Below are 21796 nucleotides of genomic sequence, written 5' to 3'. Positions count from 1 at the left end.
GCATAAAGAATATTTGTCCTGAAATAACTAGCTCTAATTTGCAATCTAAACCTACTGTAAGTATAAAAATCAGGACAGACCTCTCTGATTAATGGACTTTGAATGCTTCAAATGAACATTTTCTAGAGGGAGTATACCCTGAAGGCAATTTCTATCTCTGCTGCCCAATCTTTATTATATCATTGTCTATAAGCTGTTTCTCTAACTAGGTCATTACTACTTATTAATCATTATGAATTCTTTATTGCCTTAAATGTTCCTGACCACCATTATTTTAATCTAACTTTCAAAATGACATGAACATAGTTTATCACCTTCAATATTTGTACAAGCATTAAGTGTGCTACTGAGAAAAATCCACTAAAATCCTGATTGAATATAAAATTTAAAAAAATCTTAAATGCTTTTTTGAATTTCAAGTAACCATTGGTGTAAAGAACATATGAGATAATATGTTTATACTGGGTTTGGAAATTTGATATTATGGACGCAACTTTACTACAGCCCTTTTCTATGGACTTCTGCTTTGGGGAAAATAATGTGGGAACCCTCTCAACTATGTCTGGAAGATATGGATAGAACAAACTGCCTGCATGTTCTTCTGCAGCAGAGTTAAGAGAAAAAAAATATATATATCTACTTCTTATAAGAATGTTACTTATGATTTTAATGTCTTTGTTATTTTTTATTATTAGAGTAGCACCAAATTACTGGATACCATTGTGACTAGATGGAGTTTATATGAAATATGGAAGTTTGATTTTGGAGGTTAAATGTCTAACAGAAGAATCACAACTTTCCCCTGGGGGACATGTATGCTTGTGATATACATATATAATATCACATATATGTTTTATATATATGTGTATTATACAATCATATATCATACATAATTGAATTTTTCTTTCATTTAGCTAATATTTTCATTACAAAGTTAACAGAATTTTCTAAATTTAGATTTTTGATACTTAAACTTAGTTTCAATCATTTCCTCATGCATATTTATAAAGAATGAGTTATATTTTGTATTAATATGTACATGAAGTGCTATAAGAATCCTAAGTGAGAAGGAGAACCAGGTTTCTATAGTAGAGCAATAAACAAGAAAACTTAAGTTCCCTCTTGCTTTATGCCTTTTCTCGTTAAAACCATTGAAAATTGGGGGGGGGGGTGTAAAAATCCAAGCTTAGCTTCAAATTCAAGTCAGTATCCAGTCACTAAGCCTTTCACTGAAAGTAGTTTCCCCCTTGCTTTTTCCCATGGGAAGGAGTCTTGGCACATGGCACCCAGAAACGAAAACATGAGGCAGCAGCCGAAAACTTCCCTCATCATCTTTTATGCAACAGATAATGGAATAGCTGGAGATCTGCCTTGCAAAGCAGAAGTTTCTGGCTCCAAGTGAAGATTAGCTAAGGCCTTTGTGAAATAAAGCAGCACAAAGCAAACCAAGAAATAGCCACATCAAGTTCCTTATGTAAGGGGCTCCAACAAGAGAATTTGCTTTGTATTTCTTAGGCCAGGTGAACTTGGAAGGAAGGACCACTTACACTCAAGGCCGCTCTCGATAGATAGCCTTGCTCATCTGTGAGGGCCAAAGAGAAGCGTAGAGAACAAAGACCATTACTTTTCCTTCTGGCTTGGTTCAGTTTTTCTCCTCCAGGTGACTTAGGTGATTGCCTATGAAATATTCCCCAGTAGATAGTCTTCGATGGATTCATGAGAGCAGAAGGGATTGTTTCTGATCATAGGAAAATGGGAGGAAATTTTTGGGATTGAGCTGCCTAGTAGTTGAGAGATAAAAATCATCTGAAAGTACTCTAAACATAAAGTTTTTACTCAAGCAAGTTTTACGTTAAGGAGTGTTAGGAAAGGGTATAGAGGAAAGAGAATGAGCTAGGGGCATGTGGACTCTCAGCCAGCAAAGGGCCATCTCCCTGTGCTCAGCTCCTCCTAGCTAAGCCCACAAAAGCAGGGTCTTGCACCTACCTAAGAGAATTAGGTCACCATTGGAAGGATGAATGATTGGCAAATTGGATGGTATTTCTCAGTCTGGGAAAAATAAAGGAGTGTCTCAATAAATGAAATGTCAGATAAAATGTCTTAGCCTGCAAATTCTGTAATTGCATCGGAGAGAAGAATCTGCTTGTTTCTATAAATTTTAAATCATTAAATGACCCAAATTAATCAGTCCTTGGCTTCCTGGAGCCACCAAACTGCAGTCGCATTAAGATTGAAAGGCAGACGGTAAAGTTTTTTACTAAGTCATTAAATTTTGGCCAAGTATAACCATATATATATATATATATATATATATATATATATATATATATATATATATCAGTACGATGTACAATATAAACATCTTTTGAAGAGCAAATGTACCTTAATTCTTAAGAGGGTGACAGATGAGATTCTTCAAATAAACAACTTGCAGAGTCAGATCAGGGTTGGAGAATGGCACAACTGGTAGTGTCAGCCTACCAGAGAAGGGTGAAATTTAGTATTTTTTATGAGCATATGGCAGTTGTACAAGGCGAGGGGTTTCACTGTGATAGTTCCATGCATCAATATAATGTATGAAAATTATATTGATATTCACTCCCTATTTCTTACCCCTTTCCCTCCAATTCTCTTTTCAACTTTCTCACAAAAAGTGTTTCTGTTTTGCTATCACCTTTTCTCGCGATGTACGTCTACTGTATTTTCCTCCCTCATCTTTTAGCTCCTCTCTTTTACATCGGATAGCTTCTCCCCATTGGGCACTCTTTTGCACTCATGTCTTTTTTTTCCTCAGAGGTAGATTATGCAGATGAGAGCAGACATTGAGCATTTGCTTTTCTGAGTCACCCTTCTTTAGCTGAACAGAATGATCTCTAGTTCCTTCCCTTTTCTTTCAATTACATAATTTCATTTCTTCATGACTGCATAAAACTCCCTAGTGTGTGTACATTATAGTTTATCATTGCATTTCTTTATCCTTTACCTGTTTGAGAGGCTCGTAGTTTGATCCATAACTTGGCTCTTGTGAACAGTGGAGGGATCAGCATGGGTCTGCAGCTACCTCTGTTGTACACTGACTTCCATTGCTTCCAGAATATGCCAGTCATCTTCATTTAATGTAGGGACATGATGTTTGCGTGTCATGCTTAAATGCCACAAGCCAGCTGGTCACCCAGCCCTCGGAAAGGAGGTGAGGCCTCTGGGACCCACCAGAGGGAACTGCCTTTCTACCTGGAAGGTCAGTTTGGGATTGCTGTCTGGGGCCCTAGAAGCACCAAGTGCTGCATAATTAAAGACTGGTGTGTGAATGGGGTGTTGGTGGTTCAGGCTGTAATCCTGGCTACTCAAGAGGCTGAGATATAAGGATCACAGTTCAAAGGCACCTGGGTAGGAAACTCTTTCAAATCCTTATCTCCAATGAACTGTCCCCAAAAGAAGCTATTATTGACTCAAGTAGTAGAGCATCAGCCTCTCCCCCACCCTCAGTAGTCATTAGGACAAAGTAACCTAGACCGTCATCTTTCTTGAGTTGTAAAATGGAAATCGCTGGGGCTCCCCACCCTGAGGGCACACAACTCAAATCCCATTTCCAGCTAGGATGGGTGATCACACACGGGTCTTAAGGTGGGGGGGGGAAGGGCAGGGAACCAGGCTCTCTCTCTCTTTTGCACCTGACATAGGGCACGCCCTCTTTAGAGGGTTCAACCCACCTCTCAAAACCCAGAAACTCATTATTCATTCATTGAAACTTACTGAACTCATCACATCAACGAATCTGCAAAGGGTTTTAAATAATAATAATAATAAAGCAAGACATCTGAAATAAATAACTAAGATCGAGGGCCCCGGCCCGGCCCGGCCCGGCCCGGCTCCCCCCCCCCCCCCCCGCCCCCGGGCAGGGGAGGCGGGCTCCGGGATGCTCTCCCTGCCCTTGAGTCTCCTTCCTTTGTAGATTTTTGGGGCCTGCGCGTTTCCGTTTCGCGGGCGGAGGGGCGCGTGCGCGCGCGCGGCGGGACCGCGCCCGGGAGCGCGCGCGGCGCGGCCTCGGCTGTCAGGCGGGCGGGGCTGCCTGGGACCCGGAGGCCCGCGCGGGTGGGGTGCGGCGCCGCCCCGCGCGCCTCGGCCGGCCCCTCCTCCTTCCCCACCGCCCCGTCTCCCGGGGTGGCGGCGTCCTCCGGGAGCCCCACCCCCACCCCCGACCGCCGGGCGGAGGCACCGGGCGGGGCGCGCGGGCGCGCGGGGCGGCGGGGCCCGGCGGGCTGCAGCATTTCCCGCCAGCGCCGGGCGCCGGGCAGGAAGGGCCGGGCCGGGCCGGGCGCGCGCGGAGGCGGCGGCGGGCGCGCGGAGCCGGGCCTCCCCCGGCCGTCCCCGTCCCCATCCCCGCCCCCGCCGGGGGCCGAGCCCGGGGCGGGCGGGAGCGGCGAGGCGTGGCCGGTGGAGGAGGCGCCTCGGGGGGCGTGGGGCGCCCCGGCGGCCGGCGGGGGTTCCCCCACCCCCGTCCCCGAGCGATCGGCGCCGGACAATGAGCCGGGCAGCCGGGCGCTGAGGGCGCGCGGGGGCCGGGAGGGAGGCCGGGCGGCCTCGTCTAGCCTGCGGGGACCGGGCGCGATGCCGGGGCCGGGCGTCCCGGTGCGGTGAGGCCCCCCGCGCGGAGCCCGGCCTCGCGATCGCGGGGAGGGTTGGGGAGGGGAGGAGTGCGGAGGAGGGGGGGGTACTGAGCGACCGCGATGGCCAGCACCCGGAGTATCGAGCTGGAGCACTTCGAGGAGCGGGACAAAAGGCCGCGGCCGGGGTCGCGCCGCGGGGCGCCCAGCTCCTCCGGGGGCAGCAGCAGCTCGGGCCCCAAGGGCAACGGGCTCATCCCCAGCCCGGCGCACAGCGCGCACTGCAGCTTCTACCGCACGCGCACCCTGCAGGCGCTCAGCTCCGAGAAGAAGGCCAAGAAGGCGCGCTTCTACCGCAACGGGGACCGCTACTTCAAGGGCCTGCTCTTCGCCATCTCCGGGGACCGCTTCCGCTCCTTCGACGCGCTGCTCGCCGAGCTCACCCGCTCGCTCTCCGACAACGTCAACCTGCCCCAGGGCGTCCGCACCATCTACACCATCGACGGCAGCCGCAAGGTCACCAGCCTGGACGAGCTGCTGGAAGGTGCGTGTGCTTGTGTGTGCGTGGGGAGGGGGGTCCCCCGGGTCCCCCTCGCCCCCCACACCTCCCCTGGGCGCGCGGGGCGGCAGGTGCAGCAGGGCCTGGGCCCGCCGCGCGCGCGCCCCCTCCCCTCGGCCCGGCGTGGCGGGGGCTGGGAGGAGGAGGGGAGTGAGCACAGGTCGGGTGCTTTGTGGGGTGCTGCGCTTTCCCCGCTTCAGCAGCTTGGGGTGATGGGGGGGGGCAGGGAGAACCACCTGTCCACACGGATTATTCCTTCCTTCCCAGGAAGGAAGGGGGAGAGGGAGGTGGTCTTTCTCTTTAAACCGGGGCTGGGTAGGAATTGTCAGAGGCCTGGTCAGGCGTTGCCTGCCGCCTCTCAATGTTTGACAACTTGTTTTTTGTGGAGACCCAAACTTTGTAAAGGAAAAGAAAAGAAAAAAGGACTGTCAGGGGGAGCAGCCTAATGACACCGCACCCCACCCCCAGCTCAGACACCTACCTGTGACGTTCCCATGTGTGGGGTCCTGTAGTCTCGGCTCCGACCAGCTGTGGCCGAGGCAGGCCCCAGGCTTTCCTGCTGGGGCTTGCTTCAATGTCACTTGAGTCTGGACAGGTGACCCTGGCCAGCAGGTAACTCAGTCCTGGATGCCTCTTGGATCACACTGAGCACTTTGAGAAATATTGGTGATTCCCCCCTCCTCCATCTTAAATATCCATATCATATCATGATATCCATATCATAAATATATGCTTGGTTTGGGGTGTTGCTTGGACAGGCAGAGTTTTGAAAACTCTGGATGATTGTAATGTGTAGGTAAAGTGGGGGTTTTCCCCAATGGCTGGCAAAGGCCAATCAAGGTCAGGCTTCCTGCCTCCTCCTCCTCCTCCCAGGAGAAAGGCTAGTTAGAGTGATGGAGGTTATTGCAATCCACAGCTGGGCCAGGCCTCCCTGGGAGGGACCACTTTGGAGGATGTTGGGTCATTCCTATAACCTTTACTCCTACGGAAAGAAGAGTGCTACTGGCAGTTAAGAAGGTGCTTCAAGTTCTAAACAAGACCCAGAAAGATCAGGTAGCTCTTTCTATAGATCTCCAGAGGGCCAGCTCTCCAGCACCTTTCTTAGTCCTTTTGGTCCACTCTGACTAGCCGTAGGCAGGGAAGGAAATCAACTCCAGAGTCACACATTTCCCTTCCGTTTTCTCATCTGGCTCTTCTATGATGTTCTAAATGAATGTCATTCATTTTACTGATGAGGAAACTTAAGCAATAAGCATCTCACTGGATATGCTTTTTTTTTTTTTCCTGAACTTCAGCTCTAATCCATGGGAACACGCTTAGCAGATGTTTGCCTATCTCTGGCTAGATGACAACTCACCCAAAATTAAATGTGTGTGGGGGGGGCAGGGTGTTCCCATATTGTCTTGGTCAGTAGTGTTTTGGTTTTAAGGACAATTATAAGAACATAAGTAAAAAGAAAATGTGGTGTATGGAGAGTCTTACTTCTTGGTCATGTTAAACACCTGAAAGCAATCTTTACCTAATTATTTGTAAAGTGATTAGCTACTTTTCTGCCTGTTTTTTTTTTTAATCCTCATTAGTTATTTTTCAGTCTCTTGTTTATTTTATCCAGGCCAGTCTTGGACCTCCATGTTCCTTTTCCTTCCTCCTATGTAGCTGGGGTTACAGACATGCACCACTACACCTGGCTTGGTCTTTGAGCTCAGATCTTCTAGCTGTGTGTGCAGGCTGGCTGGCCACTTGAACCTAGTGGCCCTTATCCTCCCAAGTAACCAGAATCTGAAGTGATTTTAACCATGTATTTGTTATATAGAATTAAGGTGATTTATAGAGGATTATCAGGAGTAATCATTGCTGAAATGATCCAAGCAACTATTTTCCACATTAATTCATAAGAGGCTACATTGTATGAAGGTTGTCCCTACCTAGGGGGTTTGCATGATCCACTGGAACGCATTCTTAAGTTGGGTCCCAACTAAAAATGAATGGTTGACAAATTTCCTTCAAATCATTCATGTGGAGGATAAAGAGTTGGGAAGAAACTCACTCTGTCCAAATCACTATAGCGAGATAAATAATGGCATTCATTCACCCAACAAATGTTATAAGATGGCTTTGCTCATTTGTGCGAAGTTGTTTTAAGGAATTACATGAAAAGAAAACACGGTCCGTTATGTTGTCATGGTGGAATTTGTCTCTGACAGTGGATTTTGTCTAATTTTTAACTTTCCTACAAAATGTGTAGAATACCAGTCCAGTAAAAATGCTTTTCAAAGGAAAACTAGCCATCAATACTAAATGCCCACCAGGTGCCAGAGACTCACACCTGTCATCCTAGCTACTCAGGAGGCTGAGATCTGAGGATCATGGTTCAAAGCAACCCTGGGAAAGAAAGTCTGTGAGACTCCTATCTCCAATTAACCACCAGAAAACCGGAAGTGGTGCCGTGGCTCAAGTGGTAGAGCACTCACCTTGAGCTGAAGAGCTGAGGGACATCACCCAGGCCCAGAGTTCAAGCCCTATGACAAAAACAAACAACAACAAAAAGCCCTTAATACCCATCACTCCAGAATGCAAATAGTTTGGACTTTTAGGTAAAGTCAGGTGTGCAAATGCTCAGATTGATCTTGAGAGGAACTAGCCTGTTCTATCAAGATGTTTGCCTTCATTAGCACAGGTCAGTAGTGCTGCCCGGGCTGTTGTGTTTGGCTGTAGTCCATTGCTTTCTAATAAAGAGTCTCCTCAACAGTATTTATACCGTTCTATTTGGCTCTTTTCTACCGCTTCCCTTCCATGAAACTTGTAGTTTAAAGGGATTTTTTTTCCCTTTTTTTCCCCTAAGTTGTTGTCCAGAAGAAATAGGGGAAAAAAAACCAAAAATGGCTGGCGACTGCAAGGCGTGAGCACCCATTCAGAGCCAGGATCCCATAGAGCACAGGACAAAAGAAATTTGCATGGCCTAGATTTTTTTCTTTCTGCCCTGGACCTTGAAAGTCTCTGGAGATGAAAAGCTGTTCTGCTGTTACTACTACACTGTCCTCCGCCAGCAGGCTCCTTCAGCTTATTGATTTACCTAGGCTGGCTGGATTAATTCTACTGAATTGATGAAATGGATGCATTCCTGAAATCCTGTTTATTCTTTCTAGCTGGTTGGGGGTCTTTTCGCCATCTTTGACTCCTAGCAGTCAGTCAGTACTGGGGAAATCTGGCTTGGGATAATCTCTCATGGTCCCCCAAAAATGTCTAGATGGGTGGGGCATTATTGGGTTCTCTTCTGCTCAGGCTGAGTTAGAATTTCTAACTCTAGTTCTCTTCCACGGGATGCCTTTCCTCCAGAGCCTTTCGGAGGTATAGATAACAATGGGCTGCCCTGAAGAGGTTTTGCCCAGCATGGGAAAAAACCAATAGGATTGGAGAACAGTGGGCTGGAGAACAGTTCACCTCAGTTCTCTGGCTTCCTGTCCTTTCCTGTAGACCAAGAGCTTGGCAGATTCCCTCTCTGTGCTGGGTCCTTTTTGGTCTCCCATGTGTACCCTTCTCTGACCTAAGTGGCTGTGTATGGAGTGTCAGGACCCTGGGGGGCCTTTCCTAGCCGCAGTGTGTCCCCCAGAAGATACAGAGACTGCCACTGTCCCCCTGTGGAGCAAGAAGGGTCGCGTGGAGCTGTGACATAGTGTTTGCTGGATTCCAAGAAATTCACAGCTACTTGTTCCTGCCAGAAAGGGTCTTCATCTAGACATCCTTTTATCCCGTATTTGTAAAGGGAAGCTTGAGACAAAGTAAGGTGGAAAGGGGGTGGTTCCTAGATATTTGCAGGGAATGTATTTTGAAAAATAGGACTTGTTTTCGCCAAACCACAGATTTTGTTGTTGGGACGATCTGTGCTGACTCGGCCTGGAATCCCTGCCCTCATATAATCTTTTTTTTTGCGGGGGGGGGGGGGGGGGGTTCCAGTCGTGGGGCCTGAACTCTGGGCCTGAGCACTGTCCCTCAGCTCTTCAGCTCAAGGGTAGCACTCAACCACTTGAGTCACAGCGCCATTTCCGGCTTTTTTCTTTTTGCTTATGTGGTGCTGAGGAATCGAACTCAGGGCATCATGCATGCAAGGCAAGTGCTCTACCACTGAGCCACCTTCCCAGCCCCCCTTATATAATCTTATTGTCCTCTTCCCAGAGGTGCTTTGGCACAGCTGCTTAATAAGCTGTTTCCAGAGTAACAGGAAGAGAAGTTTCCATTTGGATAAGCCGAAAGGGGGGGAAATGGGGATATGCGGAAAGCATGTATGAGATGAATATGGTGCAGTCCTCCTTGGAAAGTTGTAAGACAAGATGAGTATTTCATGAGAGTTTAAGCTATGGAAACAGATACAACGTGGCCCTGGTGTATTAAAGAAAGGAAATTAGGTTCTCTTGGCCTGTGATTATCAAACTTTTTCTTTAATGCCGGTCATGGGCTTGAACTCAGGGCTTGGGCACTGTTCCTGAGACTCTTTGTGCTCAAGGCTAGTGCTCTACCACTTGAGCCACAGTGCCACTTCTGGCTTTTTTGAGTAGTTTGTTGGAGGTAAGAGTCTCATGGGGATGTTTCTGCCTGGACTGGCTTCAAACCGTGATCCTCAGATCTCAACCTCCTGAGTAGCTAGGGTTACAGGTGTGAGCCACTGGTGCCAGGCTATGTCAAACTTCTTTATCACCCAGGGGACTCAGAGAAGTCTGGCTAGGACTAACCTTCCTCATCCCGACCCTCTTCTGCTCACTCCACTTCTTTCTGTCTCCTCTCTTGATGAATTAAACCACTTTGTATGCAGTTACGGTGTGAGGTACTTGGATTATTCTCTCTCTCTCTCTGTCTCTCTCTCTCTCTGTCTCTCTCTCTTTCTCCCTCTCTCCATGTCTCTTGCTATCTCTCTGTCTCTGGCTTGGGAACTCTCACTTGGCTTTTTCCCTCCAAGGCTGGCACTCAACCACTTGAGCCACACCTCCACTTCCCAGCTTTTGTGTTGGTTAATTGGAAGGAAGAGTGTCACAGACTTTCCCTGCCTGGGCTGGCTTTGAACAGGGCTCCTCTGATCTCAGCTTCCTGATTAGCTAGGATTATAGCATGAGCCACCAGCGCCCAGCTTGAATGTGGTCTGTCCTCGTTCATCTTCACGGTGAACCTTACTTGCCCAGTGCCACAGGACCCAGGTGGTACATGTCATGGCAGTAGCTAGGTCAGGGTGCATTACCCTCAGAAGGGGTCCATTTAGTTCTGCTGGGTGGACTCCCCCCCCCCCCCCAGCTTGGGTGTCTTAATGATGATTATCGAGGTATGACATCGGCACTTCAGAGGATGAAATGCAGGACCGCCCCCCCCCCCCCCCACACACACACCATGCCCTGAGCCTGTGTGCTGAAGGTCTGGGAGCCAAGAAGGCCAAAGTGGGTTTCTGAGGAGTCAGCAGGAGTGGGTGAGGAGGGGCTCTCAGGGCGAGCCGTGGGAGGAGTCTGGTTGCACAGGAGAGCCGGTGTTTGTGAACTGGGATGCAGCTCCTTACCTATTTTGACTTTGGCATCCTGAACCCCCACTGGGAAACAAAAATGCAGACAAATCTGAGTGGCAGCTCTCCTGGTCACCTTGGCCGTTGACCCAGGGATCCTGGGATCGTGAATTTGCTCACGTTTCACCAGTGTTCTTTCCTCCATATGTTGGAAAATGTTTTCACAAGTGGACGACTTCTCCCTGTCCTTTAAGACACAATCCACCATCTCTTCCAAGTTTCCCCTGATTATTCCACTTTGCGTCTTCTAACATAGGGTCAAATTTTTATCAAATGTAAAACTTCTCAGCTGGGCGCTGGGGCTCACACCTGTCATCCTAGCTACTCAGGAGGCTGAGAGCTGAGGATCATGGTTCAAGGTCAGGAAAGACCACGAGACTTTTATCTCCAGTAAACCACTCAGAAAACCAGAAGTGACACTGTGGCTCAAGTGGTAGAGCGCTTGCCTTGAGCTGAAGAGCTGAGGGACAGCACCCAGGCCCAGAGTTCAAGCCCCATGACTGACAAAAGAAAGAAACAACAAAACTTCTCATGTGACGGTTGCTTTCTCTGTAAAGTGAAACCATAATTGCTGACTTTTGTCACGTGATATATAACTTTATTTTATAATTGAACTGATAGGTCTTTCTGGAATTATGTTACATTTTCTCAGCTGATCATACCCTAAAAAGTGAGTTAAGTGAATTTATAGAAAGGAAAAGTCTCTACCTACATGGTGAAACTTTTATCTTTATATGAAAATATTATTTGGTGGTATGATTATTTCCACAAGAGTAACTCTGGCTACCCACTTTTGGTCTTACTGTGTCCTCAGGCTGGTCTGTGAGCCCAGTGATCCTCCCACTTCAGCCTTCCTTGCAGATGGAATTACAGGAATGTACCACCAAGTCTGGCCAGAATGGGATTTTTTTAAATAAAAATTAAATTAGTTAATGGGTTTTTGGAACTAGGAAGTTTTTTAGAACTCTGTTGGTGTAGCTGTTTTGCTTCATAGCTAATGACACTGAGATTCAAAGTGTGGAAAAATGAATTGTTGGAGGTTACTCATGGGGTCAAAAATAAACCAGATCTAATTTCTTGGCCTCTTGCTTCTTACCCTATAATCCACAACATTCTCTCAAAATTCATCTTGCTACTATTTCAAAGAAAGGGAGGAGGGAGAATTCCTAAGGAAAAGGCTTAGCTTATCCCCTTTTAGGAATTTACCTAATGAGTTTCGCACAACTGTTCTCCAATGGAGGGGATAATCATGCTAATGAAATTAATTTTTTTGCTTTTTAGGTGAGAGTTACGTGTGTGCATCCAATGAGCCATTTCGTAAAGTTGATTACACCAAAAATATTAATCCGAACTGGTCGGTAAACATCAAGAGTGGCCCCCCCAGGGCCTTGGCGGCTGCCTCAGTGAAAAGTGAAGTGAAGGAAAGTAAAGACTTCATCAAACCCAAACTAGTAACTGTCATCCGGAGTGGAGTGAAGCCCAGAAAAGCTGTGAGGATCCTTCTGAATAAAAAGACTGCTCATTCCTTTGAGCAGGTCTTAACCGACATCACCGAAGCCATTAAACTAGACTCAGGCGTGGTCAAGAGGCTGTGCACACTAGATGGCAAACAGGTAAGGTGCCTTCCACTACCTTTGAACTCCCTGCCCCGTGGCAGTTGGGTCTGAGGTCTGCCAGAACCACATGACCTAGACCTGGTCGAGGCGTGCGTGCACTATGTGTGCGTAGGCATCCTACACATCCTCAGGAATAGCAACAGCACACATTCCTCCAAGTATCTCAGGACCCACAGACGTGTTCTTCCTGTACTTCCTTAGGTAATTGATGGGAGAATGTCATTTCTGAGGGACAAGGAAGTTGATGAGGCACCCTACATGCCATAGGATGGTTTCCATTCAGGAATAAGAATGACTGTTGATTAGCCAGCCTGTTATTTGCTTGGCTGTCGCAGACATCAGAATTAAGTGTATTTCACAGATTTAGAAAAGTCATAGGAAAAATGCACTTCAAAATGAGATATTTTTATAGGAATGTTCATATAAAGTTTCTTCAGGAACTAGGGAGATGATTGATTAGCACCTCAGAATAAATGAACAGTTGTCCAGGAAAATGCAAGTTAAGTTATGGTAACAACATATCAGGGACTAAAATAACATAAGCACATTGTAGGAACGTGTGAATGAATAGTTGAATTTTGCCACAAGCCAGCTCTTATTCCTAAAAAGAAACATGGCTCCTGAAGTGTATTTTCCCCGATTCCCTTAAATTTGAATTGTTTATATTTGTACTGTATTAAAATTATTAAATTATTAAAATATAGTATTAGACTTCATTTTGTTTCTTCCCCAGCATTCTTGATTTAAAATGTTTTGCTATTGGAGTATCGAGAATGAGTGAATAATATAAAACATTGGAACAGGGTCTTCCAGAAAAAACAAAACAACTTCTCCTTTCTAAGACCAGATTTAATGAGTATAGTGTTTGCTGCAACATTATCCAAAAAAAAGAAAATGTGCCAGATTGAACTCGGCCTGACACACTACCTCAGCTCCTCTTCTGGCTTTTTGGTTGTTAATTGGAGATAAGTTTCACAGACTTTGCTGCTCTGCCTGGCTTCAAACCTTGATCCTCAGATCTCAGCCTCCAGAGTATCTAGTGAGCTACTCACACCCAGCAACATTATCAAAAATTTAAAGAAAGGTTCTGGGAGTGTAGCTCAGTACAAGAGTACAAGAGTGTGTATGGCATATTCAGTCTCAGGAATCAACCTCCAGCACCAAAAATAAATAGTATGACATACATTTAAAATCTAGATTCTAAAGTTTACAGCAGAATAGAGTAAATTTACAATGTCCTAGTTAATCTAATGACTAGAAAATATATCCTTCATAGTATATGCAGTTTATTGTATAGTGGGTCACATTATTAATGAAAATAGCAATGTGTACAACAGAGTCAATATCACAATGTAATACAAAACAAAATGTGAACTTCTTTTTTGGGGGGGAGTTGTGGGGCTTGAACTCGGGGTCTGGGCACTGACTCAGCTTCTTTGTGCTCAAGGCGCATGAGCCACAGGGCCACTTCTGGGTTTTTTTTTGAGTGGTTGATTGGAGTTTAGAGTCTCATGGGGATTTTTTTTTCTTGGGCTAGGTTCAAATCTTAATCCTCAGATCTCAGCCTCCTGAGTAGCTAGGATTACAGTCATGAGCCCCTGTACACAGCTCAAAAAAGTGAGCTTAAGGTTCACTTTACATACCTGTGAAAATAAATTAGGCCACTGGAAAACAAGGAAATAAAATCAGATAAATTAGATAAGTAGTTATTCACTGGGCACAGGAAAGCCAGGAATAGAGACTGATCTTTAAGATATCTAACCAATTACTTTTTCACTCTTTGAGAAAAAAAATGGAAACACAATAATGTTTTAGGATCCATGAAAATCATAGGAAATTTGAATGTTAAGGTACACAATAAGGTTTTATTGGAACAAAAAAAAGATATCTAACAAAAAATAAAATGAAAACCTAAATGCCATATTGGAAAAGAGATGCCATGCAGTAATAATTGCAGATGAGATTTTTAAAATGAGAAATCATTGGAATTCTCCAAAGGAATGACATTCAAGGTTACAGTAGAGAAATAAAAGAGAAGTTGGACATCTAATTGAAGCCATTGAAACCTTAATAGTTATTATCTTTGACTGGATATGTAAAAATGTTAACTAAGTCACAAGCAACTGGAAATCATCAATATATTCAATGTATTCAGCTCTGCAGGGTGCTGAGCTGGACATAGGTAAAGTATTGCTTTCTATCATAAAACATATCTGTACTTAATTCACAAGAAAGTTAATAGATCCGTTCTTGTTTTTTGTTGGTCATGGGGCTCGAACTCTGGGCCTGGGCACTGTCCCTCAGCTCTTCAGCTCAAGGCTAGCATTCTACCACTTGAGCCACAGCACCACTTCCGGTTGTCTGGTGGTTTATTGGCGATAAGAGTCTCACGGACTTTCCTGCCCAGGTTGGCTTTGAACCATGATCCTCAGATCTCAGCCTCCTGAGTAGCTAGGATTACAGGCATGAGTTACTGGCTAATAAAGCCTTTTGATAGAATGCAAGATCTGTATGGTCAGTTAAAGATTTAATATTAAAAATACAAAGTGATTTCTCTAAAACAAGCTAAGATTCTTTTCTTATCTCAAACCAAAAGCCAACATGTTGCTAAACACATGGAATACTGGGAGTATTTCAGTGGCGATCAATACAAAATCACCTCTGAAGGCACCAATAATTTGTGTTCCCTAAATTCTTTTTTTTTTTTTTAGAATAATGCAGTTTTAGCCAGCATCTAGACAAGCGTGTGGAGAAGTACTTAGGGAGAAATAGGCAGAAAAAAATTGGAAATAGTGATGAATGGTCTTACTATATATTAAATCCTCCTCCTCCTGCGATACCAAAAATAAATTCCAGGTGCTTCCAGACTGTGGATGTCAAAGTGAAACAAAATAATTTTTAAAATGTCAGTTGAAATAGGAAAGGATTTCCTAAACATAAAAGTAGTGACAAATCATAAAAACTAAGGCTCATTGGACAATGTAAAAATGAAAAAAAAGTTGGATGTCAAGCAGGCATGTGTGTTTTTAGATCAAGTTACAGTTGTGTAATAGGAAAAGACAAATGATGTAACAGGCAAACGACATTTAAAATGTGGGGTCAAAATGTAGCTTGGTCATAATAGCAGGTATAAAGTCTTGACACCATCAATAACAACAACAACAATAATAATGGCACTGAGATATTATTTTTAGTATTTTAAATGGGCAGATTTGGGACTGGAGGCAGGGTCCAAGTTGTAGATCATTTGCCTAGCAAAAGTGAAGCCCTGATTTCAAGTCCCAGTACTATCAAAAGAATTCTCAAAAAGAAAACAGATTTTTTTTTAAAAGAATGTCCACTACTTTAAGTGATGATCTGGCATTCTCAAATTGTGTGGGAAGTATAAAATTAACAAGTTGTCCAGAAAGCAATTTGTTCATTTACATTGCTACACCAAAGTTCATACTATTTGAGCTACTCAATTAACTTTAGGAATTTATTCTATATTATCTAAGATAGAAACATATTATTAAGAATTTCTTAGTCTAGCATAAAAGCAAAAGAAAAGACCTCAATGATATTGCTGCAACACCTATGTACTGCCATGGAAAATGATGGCTAGGGGAATATTGAAGGACACGGAAAAACTATTACATGAAAAAAGCAAGTAAATTTGTGCATGTCTTCAATTGCATATTGAGGAAGAGAAAAATAAAGGAAAATTTTAAAAAACAATTAAGACCGCAACATTGTAGCTGCCTTCAGAAACGGAACATTTGTTGCCATTTCTCAGATGTCTTCTTCCTGAGATCCAAACACAGTATTTAATCCTTGAAATGTCAGTATGCGGCTAGCTAATGTTGGCTAGCTAACATTGGTTAAATACTTGTCAGTGATGTGTCTTATACATTTAAATATTCTAGGTACAATGAAAAATGGTATTTTTAAGTTTTTTTAATTTTATAATAGAAGAATGAAAAGGAGCTAAGATTGGTAATGAGCTGTCTTTGTACAACATTTTAGACCATGTCTTTTAAGCTTTCTGTTCTTCTTCTAGCTACTTCTTACCCAAATTTACTTTTGTGTAAAATTAATCAGGTCTTAGGAGATGACTTAGGTTTTAGGCAGTTCACTACAAACCATCACTGCCCTGTCCCAACATGGACCCTGGTTTTAAGGGGCCCCTTCTTTGCTTTATGGACCTGAAAGCTTTTGAATTCACAGACAGTGCTGTGAGCAGGTAGCACTGGTGTTGTTCCAGCAAGAGGGTGCCTTGAATTTTTTCTTCCTTCACAATGGATGTTTCACATCTTCTGGCTAGCGCTGTCCGTCCACTGTTTATAAAATCACCTCAGATAAAATCGTATTTTATGGTTTTTTATGTTTTTTGTTTTGTTTTGGTTTTTTGGTTGTTGGGCTTGAACTCAGGGCCTGAATATTGTTGTCCTTGAGCCTCTTTGTACTCAAGGTGAGCTCTCTGCCACTTGAGCCACAGTGCCACTTCCAGTTTTTGATGGTTAACTGGAGATAAGATTCTCACAGGGACTTTTCTGTCTGGGCTGGCTTTGAACCATGATCCTCAGATCACAGCCCCCTGAGTAGCTAGAATTAGTAGCATGAGACACCTGCGCCAGGTGGCTCAGAATTTTTATCTGTGTTAACTTTTGGGTTTTCTTCCCATGAAACAATGGCTGTCAACCAGGGGAAATTTTGCCCCAAGGGAATAATATCTGGAGTCATTATTATTATCATCATCATCATTATCATTATCATGATCATGATCATCATCACATCATCATCATCATCATCATCATCATTTCATTGTCATAACTAAGAGTTATAATCTTCTGGCATCTGGTGGGTCAAGGCCAGAGAAACTGTTAACCAGCCTCCACAGCATAACACAGACAGCCACACGTAATTCCCGAACATCCCAGGTTTTAATAGTGTTGAGACTCAAAAATCCCTGGTTTGCAATCAAAGAAACACTTCTGAAAATAAATTCCACTGGTTTGAGTCTAAACCCTATTATTAGGCCTTATTTCATAACTCACAGACGTCCTCATAGGTTACAGATGCACGAATGGGTAAAGGTGTGTGCGAGTGTCATGGTTTATGGTCTATGGACTTCAGTCTCTCCACTGTGTGAGGCTGACCTGCGTTTGGATAGTGCACCTTGCAGGGGATTAAGCAAAGATATCCCAAATGGTTTCACAGATATTTAAAGTATAAAGGATCAAGATTTAATCTTTTGTATCCAACTAGTTAATACCCAGAAGCCATATCATGGATGGTGTAATGTTTGAATCTAATGTGTTCCCCTAAGACCATGTGCTAAAGGTGTGGTTGGGATGACGGGCTTGAAAGAAGTGATTGGACCATGAGGCTCTGACATCATCAATGAATTCACTTATTGATGGCTGCCTAATTTTATTGACAGGTAGTGATGGAAACTTAGGAGGTAGAACTTAGTTGAAGGAAGCAGGTTCTTGGGGGATCTAGCCTGCCCTGGCCCTTTCCCTCTTTCTTTCTTGGTGTTGATGGCCATGAGCTCTCCCTGCTCTGACTTAGTTCTGCCTTACCTCAGGCCCAAAGGAATGGAAGACAGCTAACCATGGACTGAACCCATGAGCCAAAAATATAATAAACCTTCCCTCTTTTTGGTTGCTTTTTTTTTCAGGTACTTTGTCACAGCAATGAAAAGCTGTGATTCTCTGTTTTTGAAGAATTTATAACCTTGGGGTTGAGGATTAGTGAAACTCTTGCCTAAGGGTGTGTGACACACTGGGTGTGACCGCCAGCACTGTACACAGGAAAAGTAAAAACAAAATTCGTATATACATACAACCCAGGTGTTTATAAATGGAACAGCTGGAAGAAATAAAATGATCCATAAGGAAAAATATCATGATTACTAACCTTCTTGTAACTTGTGATTAGTTTGGATTAAATATTTTTCTTTACAAAGAGCCCCTGAACTTAAAAAAACAAAACAAAACCAACTGCAGGTATTGTATAGGAAAACAAAGCTTTTTAAGGTGTTTGGAAGTCAGGATGACTTTCTCATAAAACACTGCCAAGGAGAAAATTCTTTAAATACATCTTTGTTATGGAACAGAAAGGTCCAAATATAGCTCTTGTCCACATGTGTAAAGAATTCTAGTTTTTAGCATTCCCAGAAATGGCACCATTTTAACATAAAAGCAACATATTTTGTGAAATTTTGGAACAAGTTAATTCTTGTCATGAGCAGAGGCAAAACAGACACAGAAATTGCTTGCAGTTGATGTTGTGAGGGGAAAACACTTCCAGACTTTGGGACCCCTGCCAGCCTTCCATGCCCAGGTGCTGTGGGCCCCTTGGGGCCCACGACCCCCCCTTGGTGTGCTTCAATCTTACTCTGCGTCTTAGAGTTTAGGAAGAGTTCCACTTTCAGTTTTCACAGAGTTTGATTATTTCATGGGTACCATAATATAGATTGTAATTGGGACTCACATTTTCTACTGAAGGGACATGTCTTTTTATTCTTACTTATTTTTTGTTGGTTGTGGGACTTGAACTCAGGGCCTTGGCGCTGCCCCTGAGCTTTTCCTCTCAACACTAGTGCTCTACCACTTTGAGCCACAGCACTACTTCCAGGGGGCATGTCTTTTCAATGACCTCACCATACTCATGTAAAACAATGTCTTGTCCAGAGTTATTACATAAAAACCAAATGGTTGGCCTTATTCATAAATGATCCCTTTAGTTCCATGAATCCTAATGCTGTTTGTTGTTCATATTCTGGTTTCTCTTCAGATCGTAGGAATCTTTCACCTTTTACTAAAACAATTCTTCCTTGAAGTAGCTAAGCAGAGAATTGGCTTTAATTTTCCCACAACATTTCTTTTAGAAATCCAGACAGCTCTGTTTTGTCTTACGAGATAGCATTGTCCACTAGGTAGACCTGACCTCCTCGGGCAAAGGAAAATTTATCCCAACCAGAATTCACCAGACTAAGAGCCACAGGTAGCTTTTTTTTTTCAGTGTTGCAGGAAGTACAGACATGGAGATGGAGAGAAAATGGTATTTTGTTGTTTGACTTCTTGGAATAAAAACAAGGGAAAGGCCAATGGCTCCTGCCTGTAATCCTAGCTATTTAGGAGGCTGAAATCTGAGGATCTTGGTTCAAAGTCAGCCTGGAAAGAAAAGTCTGTGAGACCCTTTATTTTCAGCTAACCAGCAAAAAGCCAGAAGTGGAGGTGTGTCTCAAGTAATAGAACTCCAGCCTTGAGCACACAAACAAAAAAGGGAGAGCACAAGGCCCTGAGTTCAAACCCCAATTACAATACAGCACAAAAAATAAAAACAAACAAGGTAAAGACTTAATCTTGGGCTTGGCAGGCGTGGCAGGCTTTGCAAGTGGCTTCCTTATGGAGTGATCTGAAAAGGAAAGAAAGGAAAGCATTCACATAGCCTCTTCCTTTTATTTTTTTGTTTCAAAGTTACTATGTTGCCTTTCTGCTATTGTACAGCAATTTCCCCTGACCTTAAATAATGTTTTATCCCTTTTAGTGGCAAACTGAAGGAAAACACCAAAATCTTTTTCTTTTTTTCTTTTTTCTTTTGTCAGTCATGGGGCTTGAACTCTGGGCCTCAATGCTGTCCCTGAGCTCTTCAGCTCAGGCTAGCACTCTACCACTTGAGCCACTGCACCACTTCTGATTTTCTGAGTGGTGTAGTGGAGTCAAGAATCTCACTGACTTTCCTGCCCGGGCTGGCTTTGAACCACCATCCTCAGATCTCAGCCTCCTGAGTAGCTAGGACTACAGGCGTGAGCCACCGGCGCCCGGCTACACCAAAATCTTATTACATAGTTGCTCTATTTGCAGACCAGAAAAGGTGTGTAAAGAAAAAGTGTTAGCTGGCTGTGAATCACGCAGGGTAAAGGGTAGGCCTCACTGAGAGCTCTGTTAATCCTTAATTATTTCTTTGACGTCTAAGCTGGAGGCATGCATGGGGCATAAAACTATGTTAAAATTAGTTTATTAAACTAAACATTTATACACATCACATTTTGGCAGATGGAGCTTTATTGCTGTCATAGGTGTATTTTTTGTTGATTATTGTAATCATGGTTATTACAGCATTGTTACCTATGTAATTTTATAACGCTTAGTCGCTAACAGCTTGGTAGCCAGAACAATATTGCGAAAGGTAATCAAATGCCTTCACACTCACATTTGGAGAAGCCTACCAGAAACCACTGCAAAGCAAGAAAGAAAAACTTAACTCCAATCTTCTTGCAAGCGTTGGAAGAGCTGAAGTGCATGAGGAAAATGGTGCGGGTGCAGGGTGCAGCTTCTGTGTTGTGTATCATTGCTCAGTGTCTAGGCTCTGTGGGGGCGAGTGCTGGCGATGGCAGGGCCCACCCTCCCCACGCCCACTACAAAGCCTGTGTCACACTACAAATAAATGTCCTAAAGATACAGGAAAATATTCACGAAAGTCTGGCTTTTTCTCAAGGGTGATGTACTTGATTACATAAACAACAACAAATGTAGGATTTGATTGTGTGTGTGTGTGTGTGTGTGTGTGTGTGTGCGCGTGTGTGCGTGTGTGTGTGTGTACACATGCTAGTTCTGGAGCTTGACCTCAGAGCCTAGGCACTGTCCTTAGCTTTTAGGCTCAAGGCTGGTGCTCTTCCACTCTAGCCACAGCTGTATTCCTGGCTTTTTCCGTGGTTAATTAGAGATAACAGAGACTCATGGACTTTCCTCCCTGCAATCCTCAGATCTACGTCTCCTGTATAGCTAGGATTACATGCATGCGCCACTAGCACCTGGCCTGAATACAGGCTATCTTGATCCATATTACCTTTCCCATCATTCTCCCCCTACTGTTTGGTTTTTTGGGTTTTTTTTAAATCAGTAATACTGCTACAGACCAATTTTTTCCCCTTATTCATGGAAACAGGAATCTCTGAAGGAGCAACGCATTTCCATTAATGATTTGGCTTTTCTTGCAGTCGTGTTTGAGTTGGTGTGCTGATGGATTTCGTCAAATTTGGTGTTGTGCGTCTTTCTGCTGTTTATATTAGATGGTGTTCCCTGGGTAATAGCTTCTTCAAATTATATTTAGAGCAGTTTAAACATTCATATAGAATGATAAATGAGAGCAAGATTAAGTTCATGGACTTTTCTTTTAAGTGGGGTCATTTCCTTGTTGAGCAAAGCTCTAAGTCATATCGAGAATCTGGGGCTTGACAGCAGCCGTAGTTCAGAACCTCCCTCTGCCCCCCCCCACCTTGCCACCACATTTGGAATGCAGATGAGGGGAGAGCCTGCTCTCCAGGCATTCTGCTCTGTGTGGTGAGGAAATGTAAAACACCGGGCACAGTGAGACCATTCCTCTGAAGAATGGAATTCTGACCCAGAGGAAGTTGGAAAGAGTTCGTGAAAGAATGTGGGCTCAATCTTGACCGATTTAGGGATTGTTCCCGTCCACTGCCATCCCA

At 44.1% G+C, this 21796-nt stretch overlaps 1 protein-coding gene across 1 annotated transcript in view; it reads left to right on the top strand.

Moving 5' to 3' along the window:
* The first annotated feature begins 4722 nt into the window (after nucleotides 1-4722).
* Dclk2 (doublecortin like kinase 2) overlaps nucleotides 4723-21796 on the top strand; it is a 94817-nt gene continuing 77743 nt past the window's right edge. Inside the window, exons 1-2 of the mRNA XM_042701854.1 lie at nucleotides 4723-5148; nucleotides 11984-12315. Of these exons, the coding sequence (XP_042557788.1) occupies nucleotides 4728-5148; nucleotides 11984-12315 (753 nt within the window). The 5' untranslated portion in view covers nucleotides 4723-4727. The remainder of the gene's footprint in view (nucleotides 5149-11983; nucleotides 12316-21796) is intronic.

The sequence above is a fragment of the Dipodomys spectabilis genome, unplaced genomic scaffold, assembly GCF_019054845.1.
Source record: "Dipodomys spectabilis isolate Male_0828 unplaced genomic scaffold, ASM1905484v1 ptg000297l, whole genome shotgun sequence".
Lineage (NCBI taxonomy): Eukaryota > Metazoa > Chordata > Mammalia > Rodentia > Heteromyidae > Dipodomys > Dipodomys spectabilis.
Note: the sequence above shows the minus strand (reverse complement) of the source record. Positions and strands in the feature narration are given on the sequence as shown.